At 46.4% G+C, this 27,749-nt stretch overlaps 1 protein-coding gene across 2 annotated transcripts; it reads right to left on the reverse strand.

The window, feature by feature from the left end:
• Nucleotides 1–4,334: 4,334 nt before the first annotated feature.
• On the reverse strand, nucleotides 4,335–27,749 carry EIF4H (eukaryotic translation initiation factor 4H). Of its 2 annotated transcripts, XM_030301187.1 has the most exons (7): nucleotides 27,648–27,749; nucleotides 12,840–13,027; nucleotides 11,103–11,167; nucleotides 10,923–11,019; nucleotides 10,530–10,589; nucleotides 6,634–6,771; nucleotides 4,335–6,343 (listed from the first exon to the last, which is right to left on the reverse strand). In XM_030301187.1, the coding sequence occupies exons 1-7, from the start codon at nucleotides 27,704–27,706 to the stop codon at nucleotides 6,204–6,206; spliced, it is 747 nt and encodes a 248-aa protein (XP_030157047.1). In that variant the 5' UTR covers nucleotides 27,707–27,749; the 3' UTR covers nucleotides 4,335–6,203. The 2 variants fall into 2 exon arrangements, with proteins under 2 accessions (XP_030157047.1, XP_030157048.1); XM_030301188.1 differs by lacking the exon at nucleotides 10,530–10,589.

The following is a 27,749-nucleotide window of genomic DNA, read 5'->3' on the forward strand; positions in this document are numbered from 1 at the left end:
TAAGGTGCAAAAGAGCCTCCCTTCCACTCCTCCTCCCCAGCCTTCTGACACCTACTCTTGGCTGTGAACTCACTCCCCAAAGGCACCTCTCATTCTTCAACCTCCCCCAACCTAAGCGACTGCTTGTTTTGCCATCTACAGGTATTTCTGAGGGGCTCTGAATCTAACAAAAGGGCCATTGCAGTCTGTCCACACCCGGGCCTAGGTCCCGTCTATCACATCGTTGTGATCCATCAACACGCGCCTACGGTTCATTCCATTATCTGAATGCAGCTTCTGCTGCCGTGTGATCTGTCTGGGGTACATACCTGGGAGGGGAAGGTTAATTCGATATTCAAGTTCATTCCCAAAGTGACCACCCGCTTACATGCTCATCTGTAACACGAGAGACCACAAACCCTCTAGGCAACTGGCTTGTCAGTTCATGACGTGCGCCACTTGAATGGGGTGCACGACGGTTCTTTCTTTCTTCGCGGTCTTGATTTACAAGGAATGCCAGGATTGCTAGTGGGGCTGAGCATCGTTTTTTGGCCTTACTTCCTCTTTCACGAAATACCTGTTAACACCTTCCTTCTCTGTGGGGTTTTTCTCTGGACAATTTGCCGGAATTCTTTACATGTATATATATATACATATTTAAAAATTTTTTATTTACTTACTGACGGAGAAAGAGAGGAAGCATGCTGGAGAGGGGCAGAGAGAATCCCAAGCAGGCCCCATACCGGCATTAGAGTCTGACACAGGGCTCGAACATACAAACCGTGAGATCATGACCTGATCTGAAACCGAGTGTCTGATGCTTCAACTGAGCCACCCAGGTGCCCCTGCAGGAATTCTTTACACACCCCTCATCGTTTGTTTTAGTCTTTAATGTGTCTTTTCATTTTGTTTATATTTTGATAGAATACCTTGAAAAAATATCTAGGGGCGCCGGGGTGGCTCAGTTGGTTAAGCGGACGCCTTCAGCTCAGGTCATGATGTTTGAGTTCAAGCCCCGTGTTGGGTTGACAGCTCAGAGCCTGGAGCCTGCTTCCAATTCTGTGTCTTCCTCTCTCTCTGACCCTCCCCCACTCACACTCTGTGTCTCTCAAAAATAAACATTAAAATAAAAAAATATCTATTGAGCACACTCTTTGTTTCAAGAATATAATGCATGAGAAAGACCCTACAGATTCCAAGGCACCTTGGTGCTATTTACAGAATCTCTAGGCTACCTGAAAAGCTGCTCTGACTTCCCTCCCTCCCAATCCCGTTCAAAAAGAGAAGCTTCGAGGCCAGTAATAATGAATAATTTTATTAACGTTTACCTTGTCTCCGACAGTGAACAAAAGAACAGGTACAGGAAACAATTCTCTCTGGTCCCCAAACTGCATACCAAAGAGCCCGCCATCGTGAAACAGTTTTTGCTTTTATTTGTATATTTGGTATTTTACGCTTAGAGGGTGGTTACAGATGGGGGAAGAGATGAGTAGTATGTTATAATTAAGTACAGTCTTCATCGTTTTGGTTCATGTTCATGACAACAAACTGCAAAAGGAAGCCTCTCAGAGGGATGTTATAAGCCTGTTGACTTCCTGTGAGTATCAAACGTCTCACCATTGTTCAAGATTGGCCAAGAAAGCGCAAAGGACAGACCAAGGCTCTTCATCAAAACTTGAAAGGCAGATGCGGGGAGGCCCCGGCCGGATGCTCCCAAGGACGCACGAGGGGGTCCAGCCCAAGCAACTGGCCATCCGTTAGGTCTCCCTGCAGCTCTGCGGTTTCATGGCCGTTCGTCTGGCGAACCGGGTCTGGGGAGCGTGGGGCACACCAGGTGACGGCCACCTGTGACGCACGTTGGACTGCTATCCTGTATGGAGGATCCTTTAGAGATCCCAGGATGGGACACCCTGTCGGCTTCCCCTCCCGACTTCCCGGAAAGAAAACTGGCAAGAAGTCCACTGGGCAAGACCCACCCCATTCTCCACCAGACCGAGGTGCCACACGCACACGCGCGCGCGCGCACACACACACACACACGCGCGCGACACCGGGCCCCGGCAGGTCCCACTGCGGTTAACATTCAAAAACAATCCTTGCACAGGCTAGTGGCCCCACATGACCTCAGGAGCCATGTGGAATCTGAGAAGAGGGTGGAGGGAAACAACAGAGTATTTAAGGTACTACTCGTGAAAAGAAACGGGTGCGTGGCTGGCTCAGCGGGTAGAATATGTGACTCTTGATCCCAAGGTTGTAAGTTCGAGCCCCACAATAGGCAGTTTCTCTCTCTCTCTCTCTCTTTTTTAAGTAAACGAACAGGTGTAAGAATCCCTCGGGGCCACAGAGCAGTCTCACTGCACAGCAAAGGAATGCTGTTTCTAGTGAGTCTCAAGCAGGAACTGCTTTCCGGGTTACTGTTAACAAGCTCTTGCTCTCAACTAACTTCTCTACCAAGCAGCCTCCTTCAACAAGAAAACCAGGCCATTCCTTAGAATCCTGAGTCGAGTGTGGACGCCAGGCAACAATTCCAGCATCTTCCTCCTCGACCCAAATGCACACCTCCTGACCTCGCCGCTTCTGCCTCCTGCTAAGACCTCTGAGTCAAGATGGGCAGCCCCGGCTTCTGAAAGTCTGCCGTGCAAACTTCTCTCCTGAGCCCTGGAGAAACAATCTGGCCTCTGACAAAATGGGCTCTGAGAGAAGAACATTCTTAGAAACCTGAGCCCCTTATTAAAAGGGCCCAACCTGGCAGTCCGTTAAATTTTGTTTCTCTGAAGACAGTTCAAGAATAAGTAGGGGGGGAAAATGCAGAGAGAGAAACCAGGCATCAACTGTCTGTCTACACTAAACCTATTTCCAGAACATTCATAGTTGGTATAAACTTTTATTTAGGTGCTTACTTGGGAAAAGATGTGCCTTCTTATTTCAGTTACTGAGAGGAGACAGATACTAAAACGTTTTCGGTAATACTTAGTTTTACACAAATACCACAGGCCAAGGAACAGGTGCCTGTCAAGAGAAACGCCCACAAAGTCACAGTGACATCTCGAGGGAAGCAGGGAGAAAGCTCCAGGGAAACCTCTGGAGACCCAGATGACCCCCTTCGAGGGTCTGAGCGCTCCACAGGCCTTTTGAAGATGGGATCCAAGGGACCTTTGGAAAGAAGCTTCATCGAGGGCGCCTGGGTGGCTCAGTAAAGCATCTGATCTCAGTTCAGGTCACGATCTCATGGTTCGTAAACTCAAGCCCCAAGTCGGGTGAGCCCCATTCCTTTCTCTCTCCCTCTCTCTCTCTCTCAAACAACAACACTACAAGAAGCCTTATCGAGTGGGGTTTCAAGCCTGGCCACCAGTCCAACTCCACGTGGGGCACAGAGCGTCCAGTCGCAGGGACCTTACCCCTTAAAGAAAACACAGGCAAGTGCCGTGTCCTCTCCTCCAGTCTTGGTCGGGGAGCAGTCCAAGTGACAGCCACGCGTCCAGGAACCAGAACAGTGTCCACCCGCCCTGCCCTCCCCCTGAAGGTTAGTAAGCTGCAGTCAAGGCTCACCTCACAGTAAGCAAATTCTGCACGTGCCGGGCCCTCCTCCACCCTCCCTGCTGGCCAGGTCTCCCCACCCCCCACTCGACACAGGGCCCAGCTCTGCGCTGTGTCCCCTGGGTCACAAAACCACACAGCAGCGGCTCCCAAAAATACAGGATCTGCTTGCCACGAAGTAGCACCCGCCACGGCCACAAAGAGCATCTAGAACTTCTGCTAAAGATAAGCAGTTATTATTTTTCTTAATGTTTATTTCAGAGATAGAGCGAGCACGTGCACGCACAAATGTGGGGGAGGGGGAGAGGGAGGGAGACGCAGGATCCGAAGCGGGCTTCATGCAGACAGTAGAGAGCCTGATGCGCGACTCGAACTCGCAAACCACAAGATCATGACCTGAGCTGAAGTCAGACGCTTAACCGACGGAGCTACCCAGGTGCCCCCCAAAATCAGCGGTTATTAAAAGCATGCACACATTGTGCAAACACCTGATTTCTTCCATTTTCAGGAAGAAAGTCCCTTTACCCAATCAAAAACTAAGGCCACACTGCATGCAAGGCCTCTGTTCAGAAAATTGCCATTTTTAGGAAATGAGAGGAAAGGTGGGGGGGGGGGGTAGGAAAACCTGGGCGTCCTATTTCTAATCATCACTAGCTTTTAAACTGCTTTCACTAATCCTGTAACTTCCAAGAGCAAGATGCTTCTCTCCTGTGGTCGCAGTACATTCTACCGGATTCGGACACCGCTTCCCCAATTTAATAAGGGTGTGAACTTCTCGTTAAGAGCAGCTAGAAAGAAGTCAAAAATAAAGGCGAGCATTAAATATTACGTAAGGTTTTCTTTTATTTAAAAGATCATTCACAAAATACCATATCCATAGATTTACTTTCTGTCATATAGCTGAATGTGTTAAGTGTTTGGAATTCCATTCTTACATTTAAAAGTCAACTGGGATTGATTGCCCAGAAGTTTAGATGAATTTGTTTTGTTCTTAATCTTTTCCACATTGAAGATGTAAGTAGGTCATCTGAAAGCATCAGGTTTGATTACAACCACATAATGCATGTCTTTCTTAAGTTAAGTATTGGTGTTACACAAATGGTTCTTATTTCGGAAGCAGAGGCGGCAGGTGAAGGAAGGAAAGGAGAGAGAGTTCTGTAGTTGCTGAGACCCCGGGACCGAGACCCAGTGAGAGAAGCCAAGGACGCCAGCTAGTGACGACCTCTCACCTCCCCCCCCACCCCCAAACGGAAGGTCTCTTCCCTGGGCTCTAGCTGCTGGCGGCCCCCAAACTGCTCCCAACGGGACGGTCCGGGACTCGCTGCTGAAAAACCCAGGTTGCTCTCACACACGGGCGTTTAGCTCAGAAGCTACGGCCCAGCCCCCCTGGCCCTGGGTACGTGCCAAACACAGCCTGTGGGGATAGGCAACTGTGCCCCAAAGAGGAGACCTGGGGACTTACAGCCACCTACCAGCTCTCTGAAGGCTCTTGACAGCCCTGCAGAGTAAAACCCTCAATTCATCAAGTCCAACAGTAAAGTGCCAGATTTTAGGCCCATTTTCATTATAAAAGTCAGGGAGGGCGGGAAGCGCAGTATCTCACTGCTACTTACGCGAGGAGCAGACACAGGTAAACACAAGGGAGAGACAGGGACACACACACGACGGGGTCTGAGGAGAGTCCGCGTCTGCACGGGGAGCACGGCCCAGGCGCGGCTCGGCCACCACTGCCCGTCGGTCCCCCCGGAGCGCCCTGCCCGGACGGGAGACCGGACGGAGGCTCGGCGCACCCAGCCACCCACGGGAGCCTCCACCTCCGCCGGGGAGGAGGGGACGAGCTTGCACGACGTGCTGACCCAGCCATCCTAGCGTGCGCACGGAGGTGCACTCGGCCCCCGGCCCGTCCGCTGAGCTGCTCACCGACTCACGCTACCACCCTCTTCTCTTAGATTCCACCTTTGAAAGGAGAGCCTCCGGCTCGAATGATCCATCCGGGGAGGGAGTGACAGAGACAGGGCTGCTTATAAATAGGGACAGGGAGGAATCTGCAAGGATCAACAGATATTTTATCCTTGTTTTGAAAACAAGGTGCCTCAAATTCTCTCTGTTGACCACAGCTGAATAAAAACAAGATGCTACCCAATCTGTGACTTCTGTTTTTTGTTTTGTTTTGTCTTTTTCCTTCCCTCGGAAGCCACAGCAATACAGAACTCCACATGCAGGTCAGAAGAGAAGCACTGAGAAAAATGAAAGGACCAACCGGGTCTGGCCAGAGTGTCCAAAGTAAAACGAGAAAGCAGGGGGAGAAAAATGGAGCACCACCTCCATCCTGAGAACGCCCACGGGTGGCTGCCTCTGTCCCTCGAGAGAGACTCAAGTACTGGAAGGAAACAAGGAGCAAGAAGGAAAAAGGACAGGAGGAAAATGGGGGAAGGACTGGCAGAGAAAGAAAGAAAAAAAAAAAAAGCACAAAACAGGCACTAGATAGGTTCAGCAAAGCCAAGAATGTACTAAAAACCACTTGTTAACTGCTGACATGCACTCACAAGCTCTGTGTTTCCGCTGTAAGAAAGGAGGACAAAGGTCAGGCGCAGGAATGGTGACTGCAGGACCGCTGGTCCAGGGGGCTAGCCAGGCTGTGGTCTTGCTGTGACTCCCCCACACCCCATTCCCTCCCAACCGCGAGCTCATTCTTGCTCCTTGTTAACGACTTCCTCTCTGGGCCTGGCTCCCCCGAAGATGGCAGAGTTGGGATTGGCTACTTGATTGAGGGGCGTGGCAACTGTTCGAGGCTTCAGCTGGAGCCGTGGCCTCTGTGCTCTTTCCTCTGCGGGAGAGAAACCAACGTGGTTTATGAGAAAAGGACCCCACATTCCCCGCCCGGGTGGAATGATCCGACTGAGGCCAGCCCCTAGAGGCCAGCCCATTTTCTAACCATCAGGCCAGCCCTGAAGACCCATCCCATCCCCAGACGCTCTGACAAAGGCCAACTTGCTACTGAAGACTTAAGGGGCGGGCCACAGAAGCCACCGTCCGTGGCACGAGAAGGCGTGTGTGTGGGGGGAACAGCCAGCGCACCGGGGCAAGACAACCTCCACCCACAAAGCATCACCGTACCTTCTGTTGGTTCTCTGAAGTCCATATTGGACCCTCGAAGGGGAGGGCCATCTCTGAACCGACTCCCCATTGGGGGGCCTGTTCGCCGGTCACCTGGGCGACTCCCTCCCCTGCCTCCTAAGAAGTCATCCCTGAAGCCTGAAGGAGGAAGAGGACACCGGATTACTTTTTAAGCTACCGTCTCAAAAGCTGACTGTGCAGCTGGCGTGGACTGTTCAATTTGAATTCTTTAGTTTGTCCAACATCGGAAGTTTTTGCAAAAGAGTGCATGGGGTCCAAATGAGAATGTGCTGGGTAATCTCAATGCTAACAGACGTTACACTTCTTACGAAAGAAAAATAAAGCGAGCTGTTTAAACCTCAGCTTGCAGGAAAAGTGGCGGAAACCCCACCCCCTACCTAAGACTATAAAATAAGGCTCGTGACAAACAAAAATCCTCAAAGCCCATCTTATTGTGTCTTCTAATATAAAGCCTCTGATTATTAAAAAGATAAACCTGAAATGTGAAAGTTACAATTTAGAATGCGACACCCAAGAAAAGCCCAGACACGAAGACAGAATAAAAATACGAGGCCACCTCTGGGTGACGCGCCCCGCTTGTCTTGTCTCTGTTGTGTGGCGGGTGTGCAGCACTCTAAAAGCTCGGCACCCGTGTGGTCAACAAGGCAGTTACCCTGCACGGCTCACCCCCTTCGCAGAGGAGCGGAGCACCTTGCCCCCAACCTGCGCCACCTCCGGGGGCTGCGAGGGGGAGGAGAGGTTTCCTCCCCATCCCTGCGGGTATCTGCTGGAACCCTCAGCAAAGTAACTGTCACGACAACGGTCAGGAGTGTTCCGACTCTCATCTGTCTGTAGAGAAGACTGTTTTCTCCACAGGCTTTGAGAACCCTAAGTTTTCTTCAGTTCTGTATTTCATGGAAGGACTTTCATCTAGAGGGGGTTTAAGCTGACTAGCCTTTTAACAGTATCGCCTACTGAAGGGAGAGTGAGCTTCCGGTAAAAATTTAAGAAATAATATTGTAATTAAACAAACCAGTCTGCCCCCCCCCCCCCAGCCCCCAAAGGTGACCACTTTTACTCGAAGGACGGTGCCACTGCTCAAAGCTCTGGAGGAACATCTATCTTCCAGAAGGATCCTGAGCCTGAGGAATATTCTATATATGGTCCATCCGCATCATCCGTACATTTCGTATCTGCCCGTTTGTCGACTCACTAGCCTTTGTATGTAACCCTGAAATTAAATCTTTTGGCCCTTCTGCTCTTCCAGACATGCACAGAGCAGTGGAAATCTGAGTCGCCCGACATGCGTGTCTCTCGGCTGAGGTCCAACAAAGCAACACTCTGCCTTCTTGTTTCAGCTCAGACCATAAACAAGTGTCTTTTCAAACTATTCGGTGCCAGGTTTTTGCTCTTTTGGGCTTTTCTTTGGCAATTTCACTGTTTAAAGTGGCCCCGCACATAGAGCTGAAGAGTCGTCTAGCACTCCTAAGTGCAAGAAGGCAGTCCTGTGCCTCACGGGAGAAAACACGTTAGATAAGCTCCATTCGAGCAGAGTTCTGGTGCTGCTGGCCAGGAGCTCCTTGTTAAACAAATCAACAGTATAGGTGACATTAGGGGTCTTTAAACAGAAATACACGCAACAAGGTACGTACTGATCACTCAACAAAATATTGGGACCAGAGGCTCACAGGAATCGGACCCTGTCGTTTCCCCTGGGAACAATGGTTTGGTATCTACTCATCTGGGGTTCTCAGTGATTCTAAACTTAACTCCCCTGAATATGAAGACTCAACTGTTTGCAAGGGTGGTATTTTTCTGTTCTTTAAGGGTGGCCAAGGAATTTGGAAAGCGATCAAGTTATCTGAAACCCAGCTCAGAAACTGAGTTGGACAGTACCAATTTTAACCAAACAAGTAATGAAAACAATCCCCCCCAAAAGATTCAGACCAACAGGAGCACTGATTTGGGGAAAACATATTGGGATGTATACAGTCAGGTAGAAGGTTCTTTACAGAATCTTTTAAACCAGAGCTTACGCTGTTTATTCAACAAGCTTAACTGAGATTCAAACATCTGACTGACATCTCCCCCAATCAACTGTGAAGCGGACCTTTCCGTGGGAGTACAAAAGCTACTCCCCTAGGAGAATAAATTTTGCGACCAGTGTAGCAGAAATCAGCTCACACCCGCACTGACAAGGCAGGTAAGCACGACTGCTACTTAGTCCGGATGCACCCAAGTAGGACAGAAGGGAAAAAACCCAAAACAACAGAAACAGCACGCATCCACAGCCAGTGACCACCTCATTTCAAAATCTCTTACGACAGGAGCAGGCGAAGATTACGAGGGAAACGCAAGGTCTGACATTACCAAGTATCTTTTAATGAAGTTTGATGACAGATTTTTAGGAGGCACACCGTTTCACAAGAACCTTCCAAGTTTTTTTTTTTTACTTTAACGTACTTGGCTACCTCTGGGGGTGGGACTTTGCTTTCTTCTATTTTTCGGTATTGCTCGAATCTTTTTACAACAGTGTATGTCATTTAAAAAACAGCATCATTTTGAAGAGCAAAAAAGATCTACGTTCACAAATAACGGACACAAGCATCACTCCACCACGCGGGCACTTCTGGATTCAGACACCTCCAGACCCTGCAGTTTATGCTGAACCTGGTGGGTGGCGGGGGAGTCTCTCTGGCTGTGCTCTCTGCTTCAGAGAGTAAAAGTCCCAGCGAGGGCAACAGTTCCTTAGGTAACTGCCACAATTCCAGAGCCTACACACCCAAGTGCTATTCCTACACTCCCAGTGAATTCAAAACCGGCCGGTCCCAGGCCACCACTCATCAGGCCACTAACGGCTGCACTCAGATTGACTTTGAGAAGACATTTGCTGCGTGTTTCAATCAGAGACTAGCTTATACATAAAATTACAGGTTTACTGGATCATACTGTACTTTTATGAATAAGCTCATTTCTGATTGGCTACAGGATTTTTAGGATTAAGTAATTCAACAGATATAAGCGGTCACCTGTTTAGCCAAAGTAGCACTGGAAATGCACTCGTAAAAATTTTGGTCTTCAACAGCTTGTGCCAGTTCTTCCCATACTTACCAAACACTATATGCCGAATTTTGTTTGATGGGGGAGGGTGACAGGGTGGTTGGGTGGGGCACTGATGTTATCCTCTCATACAGTGGAGAGTGCAGGGTTTATAGAAAACAGACTACTTCCTCATTTTTTACCTGTTACAACTGACGTTTTGATCACATATACAATTTATTTTTGTTAAAAAAACAAAAAAACAAAAAGAAAGTAAAGAGATGATCAACCCTTCAAAGCAGAGGCCCGACATGCAAACCGACCTCTTAAGGGGAGACAAGGAGGCACCTGGTGGTCTGCCTTGGTAAGTTAAGAAAAGGAACAGAGCAGATCGTGTCCACCAAGAAGAGATAGGAGTTCCACGCCCTTCAAAAAAACAAACTGGTCACCACGACTTTAACCATGGAAGAAGGAGCCACCAAGAACCACGGTTACGAGGCTTTCTGTAAGCTTCCAAAACCCCCCACACTTTGTAGAAGTAACAGTGCTTCTATTTACACAGAGCAGCCAAGGGGATTCCTTAGACAAAGGCCAGATGGGAACTATAGGCTGAGGCATCGTAACAAAAGGAGGTGGGTCGGTCTAACTCGCCCACAGTGTGGAACCTCTCAAGTCCTACACCGAACATTTAGGTTCTAACAGAGGCTTACTGCATGCCTGGGCATCTTTCAGGGAAGTTTCACTTGCGGAATGAACTAAAGGAGTAGTCCGGCCAGGTGGGCTACGTCCACAATAAACGTACAACAGCAGCAAGGCCATTGAAAAAGGTTAAGTGGTGATACTTTAAATACTGATACCGGAATTGAAGTCATCCCGGGAATCCCATCCACCTCTAGATTCTCGAGAGCCACCCATTCCTGAGGACACACAAAAAAGATAAAGGTGAGGTCGTACCATTACCCTGCTGCACACACATGGCAAAATTCTTTGGGAAGAATCACTCATGTGATGAGAAGTTCAAAAGAATTGTAAGAGTTTTTGTTGCCAATAGGAAAAAAACAAAAAACAAAAAAAACAAAACAAAAACAAAACCCAGGCTTGTGGAAGCACCATCCATTCTAAGATTTTTCCACGTTTTTAAAAGCTCACAAAAGCCTATCAGACCGGCAAGATAATTCTAGTAGCCTTCAACAGTTGTAACCAGTGGGCATACAGTAAGTGTTATGTTCAGTTTTAGAAGAACCAATCACCTCTGTCATCTGGTCCACCTTTCCTGAAGCCAAAGCCACCTTTATCCTGTTTTCTGCCTTCTGCAATGTCCACACGAAGCGACCGATCACCCAACAGCTGATAAGGGGAAAACAGTGTAAGTATAGGCAAGAAAAACATCTCAGCTGCTGACACGACACAGAAAAACTGAAGATACTTACTGCACCATCATATGTCAAGGCTTCCTTAAGGGAATCCACCTCATCAAATTCTACATAGCAGAAACCTGTAAGAGAAACAAATCCCAATTTCCTCAAGGAATTCTGGGTTAAGACACAGTGGGATCCCCGTCTCTCCCATTTCCCCACTTTTGTTGCATCTAAGTGACAGCAGGCTAGCAGAGCCTAAAAGAGAGATTTTACTTTTCGGTAAATAAAATACTTGACTGGTATTCCTCCCTCTCAATTATACTCTACCAGAAAGTGCCAACCAGGCATTGAAATGGCAGCTGTTTTTATAATGCTTTCGTTTTAGAAGTTTTAACCATGACATTAGAGCCTTTCCTGGGCCACTGAAGAGCTGACTTCTGAATGACTTTAGCTTCTCCCTCAACCTCCAACAGTTTCCACGCCCCTTCCTCCTCGCAGCCTGGAGTCTCAGTCTGCACTCGGCACACCCCTTGCCCCGCTTTGCTCACACTGCACCCTGTACTACACCACACCCTCCCACCGCACCCCGAGTGTCCCCGTCCCGTGTGATTACACCTCACCTTCAAGGCCCACCAGACTACAAATGCTCTGAAGGCTTGGGTCCAAACTCTTCCTGTTCACCATTTCCCCACCAACTACTTGCAACAAGAAGGTACCGCTTGGCTGGAAGAGTCCCCCTGCCGGCCCCCCTAAATGGATTCACAATGGTCTAGAGTACTTGTGGAAACCACCTCCTGTGCTCAAAGAAGTCACAAGAGCCCGGTCACCCATCTCACACCTCAGAGCTGCGGAGGGATGACCCTCCGTCTGATGTAGAAACTAAAACCTGCTGCTACTGACTCAGCCTGAAGGCTGGCCTTGACCACCCGTTCCTCCCCTCCCCCAGAAGCCCGAATTCCTAGCGCATCTCTAGGAGGCACACTGGGTGGGCCTGACTTTCACAGGCTGAACAGGTACATTTACTTCTGTTTTTAGAGCACTCGTTATTAACAAGGCTTCCGGTTCTAAAGCCAAGAACACTTCCAAAACGGTAAAAGCGCCACCTATACACAGAACCGCTCGGATGAGCAAAACCTCTGCTTCTCGCACAGCTAGTACTTCTCCTTGGATGTTCTTCTGGATAAATAACGTAAACCGCATGCCCTTGAACCTCGCGCCATGCCCTAAACAGAGGGCACGTTTCCCTTCAGGGACTCCGGAGAGCTAGATGATGATGCTCACGTGACTCTTCCTGCTTACTGCTTCCCGGCTCACGTGCCTTGAAGAGACTACTCTACAGACACGAACTTTACCCAAAATTTGAGCCAACCCTCTCCCAGACACGCTCCCAAATCACAAAGATACAGTGATGATATTTGTGAGGTTCTCTTCTGAATTCTGTACAAATACTTTAGATCACAGGAAAACGACAAAGAAGAAAGCCACGCGTCGGTGAAGGGGAGATGCACCGGCAAAGTCCTCTGTGCTGTCTGTTCCTCTCTCTCCCGGGGAACTCCTTTACTGGCAGACAGGACTGCCAGTCAGGCAAACAGCACATTTACTCGGGCATATATTGCACATTTCTACAAATAAGATCACGTGTAACACATTTTCCCCCAAGTAGAACCGAAAGCCTCATGGGTTAAAGGGCTATGCGGGTTTCAGCTACTTGGATAAACACTTCCACAATTAAAGCCCTCTGGTTCCCCACCATTTTGGTTCAGACCCTCCCTCTACGAGAATATACAGTACGGACTCCCCCAAACTCACCTTTAAATTTGTCTGTGTCTTTGTCTCTGACTAGCCGTACACTCCGTATGCTGAGATCCTTGAAGATAGCGTCTATGTCGCCCTGAACTGTATTAAAAGGTAGGTTTCCTACATACGCTGTGTAGGGGGGCTCTGTGGGCAGCTCCTTCTGGCTACGGGAACCATGGCCACCGGCACTGCCACGGGACCTGGAGGGGAAACAGACAGGATTCAAGTCTACTTGTCCCAGGCCGGGACAAGGGTAATGTCTTCCGCTCAGCCATACCAGTCATGTGAACGACTCCACCTGATTGTACAACAGCATCTTGAAATTATCGAGAGTACCCCAAAATATCACTTATGGAAAGGGTACCTATCGTTTGGTGACAGAAACGTTATTTCCTACTTACTTAAACTCAGTATCTGCGAAATGCTCATGTCCCAAAACCCTAGCAAACACCCTCCTTCACACCTGGCAGCTAACACACGCAGAGATGGACCGTCCCGACTCATCACACTGTGTTCACAGGAAGATTTCCAAAGCTGCTCCAAGTTCAACCCATTCGTAACACACCTGCTCCCTGCTGCTGTCAGATTATGGATAACACAAGCTGGGGAAGGGCAGAGAGAAAGGTGGACAGAGGATCCGAAGCAGGCTCTGCGATGGCAGCAAGAGCTCGATGTGGGGCTGAACTCAGGAACCGTGAGATCATGACCCGAGCCAAAGACAGACGCTCAAGCAACGAGACACCCCAGGTGCCCCTTAAAACTCCCCTCTTAAAGGAGTTGCCTCACAACACAGATCTGCTCAAAGCCATCCTTTTCACAGGGGAAGCATCAATACAAGTCACGGAAAGTAACTTGGTTTTTGCTAGGGATAACATGAAAGAAATCCGCCATCTTTCTTGAGATAAGTATCATCCTTTATGACATTTTCTTAGCAGAAGAACAAAATCACGACGTAATTCTTAGATGGCTAGAATTAAGCTTAGTAACTCAAAATTCTGCTACTTCCAGTGAACTGCATCCCACCTGCTCTCACTCCCCCCACCCCACCAAGGTGAGTAAATGACTTGTTTTTGCGCTTCAATACCCTTCACAACGCCACTGTTTTTTGTTTTTGTTTTTAAAGTTTATTTATTTTTGAGAGAGAGAGAAAGAGAGAGCAAGAAAGAGGAAACGAACCAGGGAGGGGCAGAGGATCCAAAGGAGGCTCTGCACTAACAGCAGAGAGCCCGATGTGAGGCTTGAACTCATGAACCCCAAGATCATGACCTGAGCCGAAGTCAGATGCTTAACCGACTGAGCCACCCAGGTGCCCCTGCAATACCACTGTTATTATCTCAATAACCCGAAGCCCTAAAATACTTTCAACGAGATACTCTGAGACTGAGTACCGACTATATAAGATACAATAGATGCAAACTTTTGAAAAACTATCAAAGCACACGATGAATTACAATTAATAACTTGAAAATCATCTGTTACTAAACATCAGGTGGAAACAGTCCCTTGCCCTCAAGCAGCTCAAGGTGAGCGGCACGTGTAAGACACAAACAACTACATTGGCACACACTGCCTGCATGTTTGTGTGTATATGCACGTATATACAGAAGGTGAAAAGCCACAACGATTTTTTAAAACCTTAAGGTGAAGGGGAGAATGGAGAGCTGGTAAATTCAGCAGGTGTATGTCTGATGACTCGGGAAAATGGAGGAAGGAAGGCTTGCTCAAAGGACACATGGAACATTTACAGAACTTATGCAGGGCCCAGAAGGTGGAGTCAGGGCTCTGAGTTCAGGCAGCCAGGTGAGCCTGGATAAGGACCAAGGGAAGGAGGGTAGGTAGTGTTAATCAGATGGCAGGGGCATGAAGAAGAAAGCCGCAGGATAAGAAGCAGTTTCTGGCTTTGGGGAAGATGGCAGAATCCTGTTTCAAGCAAGCAGTATTTTAAGAGCTAGACATGTGGAAACAACCAACCCAGCCCATTAACCTGCTTATTTCACCAGAGCCTCACAAAACTGCCGGCGGCTTACTATTCCAGATTTTCCCAAGAATCACCACAGTCACCCTGCATACTACCCTATGTGACATAGTTCTATGGGACTTCAGCATGTCTTACAGGACAGGGCAGCTGGACTGCCTGTAATTTGCCTTCAAATTTACTGTCTCCAACGGTTACAAAGCGAGAAGAGTGGAAGTCTCCAGTGTGCCAGCAACTTGAGACCAGGGCGAGGGGACAAACCCCAGAGAGTGCATATGCATGTAATAAAAGGATACATCCAGTCAGCAACCCACCGAATAAAAAAAAAACCCCAAATGTCGGCAAATTCTGAGCGAAAACTCCCATGATACCTTTTGACAGTAACTGAAGTTTACAAGAGACTGTTGTCTAAAGCTGTGTTACTCCAAAGCACTTTCTAAAACAGGTTAAAAACAACACAGGCAGAGAAGACTCATTTGACACCTTTCTCAGCTTGGTGTAGAACCTCTTCCAAATGACCTCTGTCTCTCTCACTTTCCTCGTCTGTGACTTCATAAGTGTCTCAAATCTTTCTTTTACAAAGTTTAAAACCGACCATAAAACAACTCATAAATCCTGACTGCTTTATAAAAGTTTAGTAACAATCCAAAGCATTACGGGAAGACTAAGCACGCTCCAGGCTACACTGCTGTGCAGAAGCGGGTGGACAGGCTGCCGTGGATACAGAACAGATGAGCCAAAGAGCAGGCCGGCCCCCCGTTCAGAACAGACACCTGAAGGTCTGCACTGCAATCCCCCAGGCTGTATTGCACCCCCTCCACTCAGCATCGATCCTTCTGGCTCATTACTGCTTCTGCTATCCCTTAGGGACAGTCCACTGCTTTTTAAAATAGCATATTCAAGTTTTAAAGTTTGAGACAGAGAGCAGGGGAGAGGCGGAGAGAATCACAAGCAGGGTCCACACTGCCAGTGCAGAGCCTGATGTGGGGGCTTGAACTCACAAACCGTGAGATCATGACCTGAGCCAAAATCTAGAGTCAGATACTTAACCAAGTGAACCACCCAGGCGCCCCAACATATGCAAGTTTCAGAGTAATAAATTACAACCTCGGTAACTTAGGAAATCCAAATTTCAACTCCAAGCATGAACAAAATCCTTTACAGAAAAATCACTTTTCTTTACTCAAATCATGTCTATGAGGTACAGAGGGCACAAACCTAAGACCCAGTCCCTGCCCTCAAGGAGCCGATAATCCAACTGACAGGGTCCCGGCATCTGGAAAGGAGAAATCAAAGACTGCAGGCGATCTGGGAGACAGCCACAGGGAGCAGGGTCCGCAGGGGTGAACAACAGGAACCGGGACCCTTGCGTTCCCACAGCACACAGGGAAACACTGACCTAACAAGCTGGTTTGCTGTGAAGAAGCCTGTGGGAGGCAAGGAGCCTGGAGGGAGGGTTGACTGTAAGAAACAAGATAAGAGAGTATTAGGGCCGGGATCAGCTCCAAGAAGTAGATTCAAGAGAGAAGTGCTCCAGGCTTACTTTCCAAGTATAAGGGATAAGAAAAAAGGAGGGATGCACGCTAAGCTCTTTTCTAGGAAAGGGTTTTATAAAGACTTCCAGAGGCCATCAGAAGCCACACCATAATTTAATCACTGTTGCTGTTCCTCTTGAAAAATCAAGAGGGAAGCCAAGATACCCAAGTACAGAGTATTAACCTCTCTGGGGTATTTGCAACATTACATGTTCTCCTATTAAGTCTAGGTTAGGGACACAGTATCCTTAGGGCTGATCAACAACTCTGGTCTTTTAGGTCTCTCACATTCCACCCAGAAATATATTCTAGCATATATTACACTGTTTCACGCATGACACCATGCTGGATCCTGTATAAGTATCCCCAAAAAGATCGCCTTTGTAAGATTAAAATACAAGGAAACAACAAAGTCCACTGAACATGCTTAAAAAAAAAAAAAAAAAAAAAAAAAAAAAGTCATGGTTATGATGTGCAACCCATTTGGTTTCTAGAAAATAACCAAAAAAAGGTTGAGCTCTCAAAAGCCAGGCCCTCATTTCAGTTTTATCTTACCTACTACTAATATCTTACATTACCAAAATACACTAATTAAAATCACTGAACCAATATCGATACTTTACTAAAGCTCAGTTTATTCAGATTTCCTTAGTTTCTACCTCAGGTCCTTTTTCTGTTCCAGGAGCCCATCCAGCGCCCTATTACATTTTAGTTGCAATTGAGGTTTTTAAAAACTAGCCCCAGACAACTTGGATTCAAAGCATTTCATTTCCAAGTAGATCTTCCTCTCCTAAATGTATGCAGTCTCCAAGGCCTTCAATGGGCATTCACAATTAAACCCCTTCATCTTGATAACTGGCATTACTGAAGGATGGGCAAGAGAGCCTGTGGATGTTTCTGATCAACCCTGGGATCAATGATGAACTCTTCAATGAACCCTTCTCAAAGAGCTCTTTTCTGTTGTGAATGGTTATCTTCATAATTCAATCCCATCTGCAGGATTAAAAAACCCTTGCAGGGAAACGCAGAGTAGTTCTAAGGCAGGAATTCTGTCTCCAGAACTGTTACGGTCTCTGGTACTCAGCAGGGGTGGAAGGAATGAAGACACAGGCCTAGCAACGCCTCCAGGATCACAAATAACTTCTTCCACTAACATGAATATTCTTTCTTTAAAAAATTTACTTATTTTGAGAGAGGGAGGGGTGGGGTGGGGGAGAGACAGGTCAGTGGGGAGGGGGCAGAGAAAGACGGAGAGAGAGGGAGTCCCAGGGGGGCTCTGTGCTGTCAGTATGGAGTCCTACTCAGGCAGGGCTCGAACTCATCAACTGTGAGATCCTGACCTGAACTGAAATCAAGAGTCGCTTAACTGACTGAGCCACCCGGGCACCCCTGGGTATTCTTATTTGGGAAAAAAATTAAAATATAAGAGAGGATTACATGTATTTATTTATTTATTTTTTTAATTTTTTTTTCAACGTTTATTTATTTTTGGGACAGAGAGAGACAGAGCATGAACGGGGGAGGGGCAGAGAGAGAGGGAGACACAGAATCGGAAACAGGCTCCAGGCTCCGAGCCATCAGCCCAGAGCCTGACGCGGGGCTCGAACTCACGGACCGCGAGATCGTGACCTGGCTGAAGTCGGACGCTTAACCGACTGCGCCACCCAGGCGCCCCAAGAGAGGATTACATGTATTTAGATGACATCTCTAATTAGGCACTTATATGTTTTTCAAAAAAAATTTTGTCTACGACCAACAGCAAGAGAAACATCTTTACGCCGTGACTAAAAACGTGCACACATATATACCTGCCTGCACAGTAGCTATACAAGTAACAAAAAGCTTCTCAACAGTACAAACTCACAGTATAACATACACTATTCTCTATTTCATCTTTCAAAATGCTTGTCAGGACCTCTAAGTTGATCTCATCTACCAACAGGAAAGAACAGGCAGTCTGAAAGCCTTGTTCCAGAACAGGGAGCACAAGGGGGACTTCTGGTTTACAGTCTTTCTGAAAATGTTTCTTACTAGGAAAAAGGCATTTATCCCAATGTACTAAAATTTTGGACTCCCACACATTAATGAAAGCAAATAAACGGATTATTAATATAGTAGCTTCATACGGTGCAAAACATTATTCAATCCAAAGTTCCAGATTTTTCAGAGGAAATAAAATAAAAATCTCAAGCTGTTTATCGGTCCTCAGAGAATACTGCCACAAAAAACATCTGTCTTGAAGCTATGATGTAAACCATTTCTATGGATTAGTTTTGAACTTTATAGGCCAAGAGTTCTTTTCCCTATTTATTTTATTTTTTTATTTTAGAGAAGAGACAGAGCACGTGTGCAGGGCAGAGGGAGACAGAATCCCAAAACCTGGGACCGTGACTTGAGCTGAAAATCAAGATTAGGATGCTCGGGGTGCCGGGGTGGCTCAGTCTGTTGAGCGTCTGACTTGGTTTCTGCTCAGGTTGTGATCTTACAGCTCATGGGTTTGAGCTCCATGTGCAGGTCCACACTGACAGAGCAGAGCCCGCTTGGGATTCTCTCTCTGTCCCTGCACGGCTCACATGTGATTCTCTCTCAAAACAAATAAACTTAAAAAAAAAAAAAAAAGTAAGACGCTCAACCTACTGCCACCCAGGTGGCCCAGGAGAGCTTTTTCTAATTTAGGGTGATTATTTGAGATTTGACATTCTACATACTATCAGCTCCAATTCATTTTATTATTTTTTTAACTTTTTTCTTAACATTTATTTATTTTTGAGAGACAGAGCAAGACAGAGCACAAGTGGTGGAGGGGCAGAGAGAGGGAGACACAGAATCCAAAGCAGGCTCCAGGCTCCGAGCTGTCAGCACAGAGCCCGATGTGGGGCTCGAACTCACCAACCGCGAGATGGTGACCTGAGCCGAAGTCGGACGCTTAGCCAACTAAGCCATCCAGGTGCCCCAGATCCACTTCACTTTAAAGAAAACTTCACATTTTCATGTGATGTTCAATTTTATGATCTACAAATAGCTTATGTTTCAGTTATTTAGAGAACAATAAAATGCCAGATAGACCACCAGATAAAAGCTAGAATTCAAAGGCATACAAAACTAACAGTTCTTCTCCATTTACTATCTGAAAAACTGTGAATATCACACTAACACCACATATTAATTATACCTTAATAAAATTAAAAATACTTGAAAAATCATAAAAATCTGTTATTTGTACTAAAAGACAGATATGTACTAAGACGCATACCTATTAACATTTATTAATAAGTGTTTCTGCTAATATCAAATTTATTTTAACCTCTAGTTGCCCTACACGTGATAGTTACAAGAATTAGGCAAAGGGGGGGGGGAGGGAGAGAGAGAGAGAGAGGGACAGAGGGAGGGAATGTTAAGCAGGCTCTATACTCAGCACGGAGCCCACTGTAGGGCTCAATCCTGGGACCATGACCTTGAGCTGAAATCAAGAGCTGGGACACTCAATCGAGCACCCAGGTGCCCCATCAGATTTAGTGGGCACAATGACCAAATGCCATGGGCAAACTTTGGTCCTGATTCAAACAAATCAGTTGTACATCAAAATTTACGAGCTAATTAGAGAAATCAAAATACTTATGGGGGAAGGGGGGATGCCTGGGTGGCTCAGTGGGTTGAGCATCAGACTTCAGCTCAGGTCATGATCTCAGTTCATGAGTTCGAGCCCCGCGTCTCCGTGCTGGGCTCCGTGCTAACAGCTCAGAACCTCCACCTCCCCCCCCCCCCCCCCCATTGGATTCTGTGTCTCCCTCTCTCTCTGCCCCTCCCTGGTTCACACTCTGTCTCTGTCTCTCAAAGTAAATAAACATTAAAAAAAAAAAAAAAAAAAAAAAACTTCCTGGGAAGTTTCAGATGTGGTAGTATCATGGTTTTATTTTTAAAAGTCTGTGCCTTTGAAACTCATACTGAAGTACTTCTAGATGAAATGAGACATCTAAGATGTGCTTTAAAATAATCCAGGCGGGGCACCTGGGTGGCTCAGTCGGTTGAGGTCATGATCTCACAGTTCCTGAGTTCGAGCCCCGCGTTGGGGTCTGTGCTGACAGCTGAGAGCCTGGAGCCTGCTTCAGATTCTGTGTCTCCCCCTCTCTCTCAAAAACAAAAAACAAAAGACAAACAAAAAACAAAACAAAACAAAACTTTCTTAAAAAAGGTAAATAAAATAAAATAATGCAAAAACTTGTGAGGAAAGTGAAGGGAGGAGGTACAGATGAAATAAAAGGTGTCACTTTAAAGAGTGGGTAACAGGTACATGAGGTGGATTAGTATTGAATTCTACCTTTATTTGTACTTTAGATTTTTTGTAATCAAATCTTTTGTAGATTCAAATAGGCCAACTATATGAAGTAATCTTTGAGACAACTGCACAAAACCGAACACGAACTGGGTAACAGAAAAACTGGTTAAAAAGAAACCCCTAATCAGTTAGCAACATGCATGTACTCAAGTTTTAAAAGTATTTTCAGACAGAGAGACAGGAAGGCTGACTGGCTTTAAAATATTCTATCCCATGGGGCGCCTGGGTGGCGCAGTCGGTTAAGCGTCCGACTTCAGCCAGGTCACGATCTCGCGGTCCGTGGGTTCGAGCCCCGCGTCAGGCTCTGGGCTGATGGCTCGGAGCCTGGAGCCTGTTTCCGATTCTGTGTGTCTCTCTCTCTCTCTCGGCCCCTCCCCCGTTCATGCTCTGTCTCTCTCTGTCCCCCCAAAAAAAAAAACGTTGAAAAAAAATTAAAAAAAAAATATTCTATCCCAGGACGCCTGGATGGCTCAGTAGGTTGAATGTCTGACTCCTGATCTTGGCTCAGGTCATGATCCCCCCCCCCCCCCCCCCGTTGTGGATCGAGTCTGTGTAGGGCTCCATGCTGGCTGTGGAGCCTGCTTAAGATATTCTCTCTGCCCACCTCCCACTCTGCCCCTCTCCCCCAATCGCATCACGCTCTCTCCCCCAAAAATAAAAAAATTCTATCCCCTCCCCACAATGGGGGAGACTGATGAAGACAGGAACAGCAAAAAGGTTTATAAAGCTAAATGAATGGAAATGAAGAGTTGCTCAATGGGCAGTTTCTAAGTATCACTGTGAACACCAGTGCCACTTAGAAATGGTCAAAGTGGTAAATTTTATGGATACATTTTACCACACACACACACCCTGAAACAAATGAAACCAGGGAATGGTTACATGGGTTTGATACACTGGTTTCCACTTCTGTTCACATGTGAAAGTGTTCAGGTTTATTTTTCTAAGTTTATTCATTTTGAGAGAGACAGAGCCCGGGGGTGGGCGCGGGGGATGTGAGCAGAGAGGGAGAATCCCAAGCAGGCTCTGTGCCATTAGCACAGAGCCCAACGTGGGGCTCAAAGTCCTGAAACCATGCAGGACAGAAATCAAGACCGCGACACTCAACCAACTGAGCCACCCAGGCACCCCTGAAAAAGTTTAGATTGGTGTTTAAGTGTTACATAAAACGAGCAACTGGTAAATTCTGGCCTAATTTAAACCACACTGACCTTCCTCCATGAACAGAAAATTAAGCTCAAGGAGCAATCCTTTAATATTCTCGGGTGGCCTCTGTAAACACTAACATGTACTTCCTGTGGTCCTAACTGTGCCTTCCAGGACCACACCCTTCATTTAACAGTCCCCCAGCGCCTTACTAGCTGCTACTTGAGACCTGCACTGATCTTGCAACTGACCCCACAGTAAACCAAGGCTGGGGCACCAAACTACACTATTACTCATGCTTCATCATGGAGTATTTGCAGAGAAAGGAGCCTACGAGCTTCAAAACACAATGTCCCTGATAAAGCAGTAAAAGTGATTAATTTTACTAAATCTTGACCCACTTTTTAATATCCTATGTTTTGAAATGGGGGCAAAGCATTTTTGCGGCTTATAGAAATGTGATGGTTTTCTCCAGGAAAAGCATTCATGCAAGTTTACAAGCTGAGCTAGCTACGCTTTTCATGGAACACCATTTTTACCTGAAGAATTATCAAACTACGACTATTCATTTTCTTGAAAATGAAGTGAGCCTGTCCTTTAAGGAAAACGAACAGTATCTGTTGCCAGCGATAAAATGCGGGCTTTTCAAGCAAAAAATAAAGTTTTAGAAAACTCGTATTCATCAACATAAGTTTGAAAGTCTCACAATCTCTGAAATTTTTCTCATAAAATCAACTGTGGCATAAATAAACATCATTTGGTACTGTATAAGAAAATGTACTAACACTGGGAAGATCTGCATAACTCAATGAACTGATCTTTTCCAGATAACCAATGCCTCATGTTACAAGATCATGAGCAGGTAAAAAAATCCCTTTGAAATATAAAATGATCAATGGACTTTAAAGAATAGTATGAAAAGTTTACTAGATAAAGTTTCAGATTCCACACTGCAACTAACTTTTGCAGAAACTACCACTTGTCCAGTTTTGGTATAGGAGCAGAAAAAAAAAATACCCACAATTATCTGAAAAGGCTATTAAAATACTACTTTTTCCAGCTGCTTACCTGTGTAAGGCTGGATTTTCTTCATGTATGTCAACCAAAGCATCCTATCTCAAGAGTGAATACAGAGGCAGGTATGTAGGAGAAACCAATTATCTTCTATTAAACCAAACACTCAAAGGGCTCCAAAAACGCAGCTGATTAATTACAGAAGAATAGTGTGCAGAACAGGGGAGACGATAGTCTCCATCCACCCTACACTGAATACAAGACTTAACTGGAGGTGCCACGTTTTCAACGTAGTATCTTTTCAATGTAGTATCAACATACTGGAGCACATCCAGAGGGCCCCATCAAGAACACTTTTTTTTTTAAGTTTATTTATTTATATAGAGAGAGAGAGCATGTGCACAGGGCAAAGAGACGGGGGGGGGGGGGGCGGAGGGAGAGAGAGAGAGAGAGAGAGAGAGAGAGAGAGAGAGAGAGAGAGAGGGGGAATATCCCAAGCAGGCTCTGACCGTCTGCAAAGAGCCTGATGCCAGGCTCAAACTCACTAACCACAAGATCTTGACCTGAGCTAAAATCAACAGTCAGACCCTCAACGGACTGAGCCACCCAGGCACCCCCCCACCCCAATTTTAGAAATCACAACATGGGGAAAATGTCAAAGAACCAAGGACATTCAATTAAAAAAGACAATGTAGGTATTACAGCTTAAGTTCTATCAAAATCAAGCAATTACACTTATTTCGTGTGCAGGTAGGGGCATGGCATGCTGTCCTGTCCAACCCTCTCTTCTACTTCTAGGGGAAGCTGGAAACTGGAAGATGGGAGTCTAATCTAGGACTAATACTGCCCCAACACTGTGTTTACATGTTTCAAGTTTCTGGGAAGACTACTTGACTTAGTGGGACATCCTCCCAGAACACTAAAGGTTAACTTCAAATAGAAATATACATTTTAACAATATACCAAGTCAGTCTTTAGAAATCTCAGAAGCATTTGCAATAAATATTTCAAATATAAATTTTGTAACAAACCAATAATCTACAAGAAAAAATTAGTTACCACTCATTTACAATATAGCACTCTTCATAAAATGCTTTATGCCTATAGAATAGATTTCTCTTGGCTTTAGAAACAGAGCCAGGAAAGTAAAAACTCACTCGTTAATCCAATAGAACTTTTCCCACTCTTACTGATGCAAGGGAAATATGATTAAGTGTACCAGACACTGTGCTGCTTGCTTTGGACAGCTCACTTAATATTCCCAATAAATAGCTCTACAGAGGAGTTTTTATCTTACATGGGGGAAACTGAGGCTCAGAGAGCTAAAGAACTTGTTCCAGAGCACACAGCTAATACACGGCTCAAGGCTCAGATGACCCTTAAGCCCTGTCTGCCTGATTCCAAAGCTGGGGCTTTTCCTCAAACTGTGTTAGAGACTGTTGGTGAAACCAAGTCAAGCATCTGTGGTAACGATTTTCATAGAAGATAATGATTTGGAATCCAGCATTTGGGAGGCTGGGGAGTGGAGAGGAGGACGATAACCCCAGGCCACCTGGCATTTGGCAGGCAAACAGGATTTTAAGATAAACTTTTTTAATACTTCTACGGATCCTACCATGACCAGTGCAAATAGCTACCACTGTTTATGCCCTGCTTTCTTTCCTCTTATTAGTCTTAAAACATGCTTAGAGGGGCACCTGGTTGGCTCCCTGTCCAAATGACATCTATTGATTTCAGCTCGGTTTGTGAACCCAGGGTAGTGGGAACAAGCCCCTGGGTTGGGTCAGGCTCCATGCGTGGAGTCTGGTTTGGATTCTCTGATTCTCTTTCTCTCTCTCCTTCTGTCCCCCTCCCCGCTGCTTGCACACTCTCTCTTAAAAAAAAAAATTAGAATTCCAGTCCCCCCTAACTGGAACTTGATAAAGAATACTTAGTGGAATTTAAGAAACAAAACAGATGAACATAGGGGAGGGGAAGGAAAAATAAGATAAAGACAGAGAGGAAGGCAAACCATAAGAGACTCTTAAATGCAGAGAACAAACTGAGGGTTGCTGGAGGGGTGCTGGGTGGGGGGGGGAATGGGTTAACTGGGTGATGGGCACTAAGGAGGGCTCTTGTTGGGATGAGCACTGGGTGTTGTATGTAAGGGATGAATCACTAAATTCTACTCCTGAAACCGTAATTATACTATATGTTAACTTGGATTTAAATAAAAATTTAAAAACAGAGAAATAAAAATCTAGATTAAAAAGAAGAATACTTAAAGGTGTAGTTTTAGTAGGTACCATTTTCAGCAATCTCGATTCTTGCTACCTCCAAGTTCCAATCTAATTCCCAGAATTGATGGTTTTAGGCTGGAGCACGCAAAAGCACGTTATAGTTAGAAATGTAAAAGCCTATTACTCTCCACTTTATTGCCAATGGCCAATAAAATTAAAACCCAGGAAAGAAAATTTAGCAACCTACCGAACAAAATACACTCAAGATCTAGTACAATCAACTCTTGGTAATTTGGAATTGTGATTTGCTTTGCTTTTGGGGGCAACAATGCAGTTCCAGGCTCTGTCACTGGCCGCCGGGGACATTCTCAATGGGTTGAGAAAATAACCGCTTAACACCGCTTCCTGACAACAGCACTGGATATTACATACAACACAGAAGACAATTACAGGGAATGTATAATTATTAAAACCAAGCTTTTAGGTTATGACTGCATTTCACACCTGCTATTCCTTTCACCTGTGACCCAAGTGGTTTACAGTTGAGACCTCTTACTCGCTAAGGTGTTTTAGACCAAAGGGAAGGGTCCCTTGGTACAAAAGCACCAAACAAAGCAATGCAAAACTGGCTTCCCCGAAGTGACAATCTTCTACAATGCCTAAGCACTGTATGTGAACATAAGCAAACAGCACTGAGACATCGATGTGAAACATGGTTCAAGTAACAGTACAAATTATCACGGAAGGTTACCCATGAGCCTCTACCATCTTGCTGAATTTCTGAGGAACCAGAAACTGGTGAACTCCAGAGCTGATGAAATTAAAGTAACATTGACTCTGGAATAGGAAAGCTTTGGCCCAGACCTCACTGCTACATGTCTGGTCCTTTGTAAAGTTTCTGGACTCACTCCGGACCCTGTCTAAACGAGCACACAAATTCATCAATGCGTTTTTAGGACTGCTTTTAGGAACTGAGTGGCATTTCCCATGTACTTAAATGCGACATCCACTAAAAGTCTGACTCAAACACCTCAAGTCACCAGAGCAGCTAGCAAATCTGTCGAAAGGCGGTGGGGGGGGGGGGCGGGGGAGGGGGGGCAAAAAAACCACAAAAAACCCCCACAATAACCAAACACCAAATCCCAGATTCAGGATAATATGACTAACTTATTCTAGTCCCGAACCAACGAAAACTCCTTGGATCTGCCTTAAATCAAACCACTCTGTGTAAGAGTTTTCCTGGGCACTTTTAATGTTTCTTGAAACTAAAGAAAAAAAAAATCCCAGTTATTAAATTTGAAGATGACTTTAAAAGCAAATTTGATGTCTACGAACCTACCCCAAAGGCAACAGTTTCACATGTCATCCAACATCCATTTCTTTTTTATTAGCAAATAAAATATTCTTTGAAAGAACAGGTGGTTCCACCTTCCCCAACTTCCATATTCTAGTGTCATGAGTAATATTAGGTACACTCCCTAACCAAAACAAGCCTTTGTTTGAGCCAGTCCCAAACCAAGGTATTAAAAGATCATTCTTCACCAAACAATGATACTTTTGGGATTGAAACCCAGGAGACTGGACAGCTCAGTAGGTACTATTGTGGTGTTATCCTGGGAAAGTAATCCTTTCTGTAAAAGTACACAAAGGCCAAGTGTGTCCTTGACAAATAGCAAGATGTTTATAGTCTGTCTTCTAAATTCTGCATAAGGGAACAAAAAAAAGAAAAAGAAAAAGAAAAAATCCAGCGCGGATTCCCGAAATTAAATACGCTAAGTTTCTTATTCACTAGTGAAGTATTTCTCTTTCAAAGGGGGTGTCTCAATTGTACACAGTCTGTAAACGACCAGAGTCAGAACGAGGCTAACTGCGATTCCTTCTCCAGGTCAGAAGGAGAAACTAGGGAGAAATAAAATTTTCTGCCAGCAAGCACGTAGCACCTGCCAATAAGACACTGACCCAGCACACAGAAAAATTAAAAATGCTATTATGTATTTTCTTTTGCTTGGTCTCCCCCTCCACCGGCGTGAATCGGACCACTCCCGGGCTCTAGCCGCCAAATCCCTGCCTCACACATCAGGGAAGGGAATCACCCCTCTCGCCCTCCCGACCTTACCCAGTCGGCTGGCCTCCTGGCGAAGCGGGCCAGAGCGCCTGCAGCGCAAGCAGAGAACAGGAGGCCGGGACCTGGACAGAGACCCGAGCGGGGCAGGCTACGGCCCCCACCCCGCGCTGGCCCTGCCGTACTGGGGGATGGGGCTGGAAGCGGGAGCTCGTCCTCCAAGGCACTCAGTGCCGCTGCGGCCTGGCCTTGCGGCCAAGGCACTGGAAAGACGACACGTCGGCGGCGGGAGACACAGGGACGAATCTGCGCCGCGAGCAAGACGTGGGGGAAACTAACTGCCGCCGCCCCCCTCCCCGAGCGCGCCATTTCTAGGCCCCGGCCCACCAGGCTCCTCTCCCAGGCCTCCGCGGGCCGAGACGGGCCCCCTACCGCCCGCCGCCCCGGGTGAGCGCGGGAAGGCCGCCGCCCCGGGGCCCCTGACTCCGCCCGCCCCCCCGCGCCCGGCGGGGGCCCGCGCCCGCCAGCCTCACCCTCTGCCGCCGCCGAAGCTGCTGTAGGCCCGATCGTCGTAGGTATCGAAGTCCGCCATTTGCCGTCTCCGCTCCGAGAGGAACCAGGGTGAGCGAGGAAGG

This window comes from Lynx canadensis, chromosome E3 (assembly GCF_007474595.2).
Source record: "Lynx canadensis isolate LIC74 chromosome E3, mLynCan4.pri.v2, whole genome shotgun sequence".
NCBI classification, from domain to species: domain Eukaryota; kingdom Metazoa; phylum Chordata; class Mammalia; order Carnivora; family Felidae; genus Lynx; species Lynx canadensis.

Coding starts and splice junctions, on each gene's coding strand:
- EIF4H (XM_030301187.1), bottom strand. CDS start 27,706: ATGGCGGACTTCGATACCTACGACGATCGGGCCTACAGCAGCTTCGGC. Junction 13,028..27,647: donor AGCTTCGGCGGCGGCAGAGG/GTGAGGCTGGCG, acceptor TTTCCCCTCCAG/GTCCCGTGGCAGTGCCGGTG. Junction 10,590..10,922: donor AGGTGGACCAGATGACAGAG/GTGATTGGTTCT, acceptor GTGTGTCCTCAG/GAATGGGTGGCTCTCGAGAA.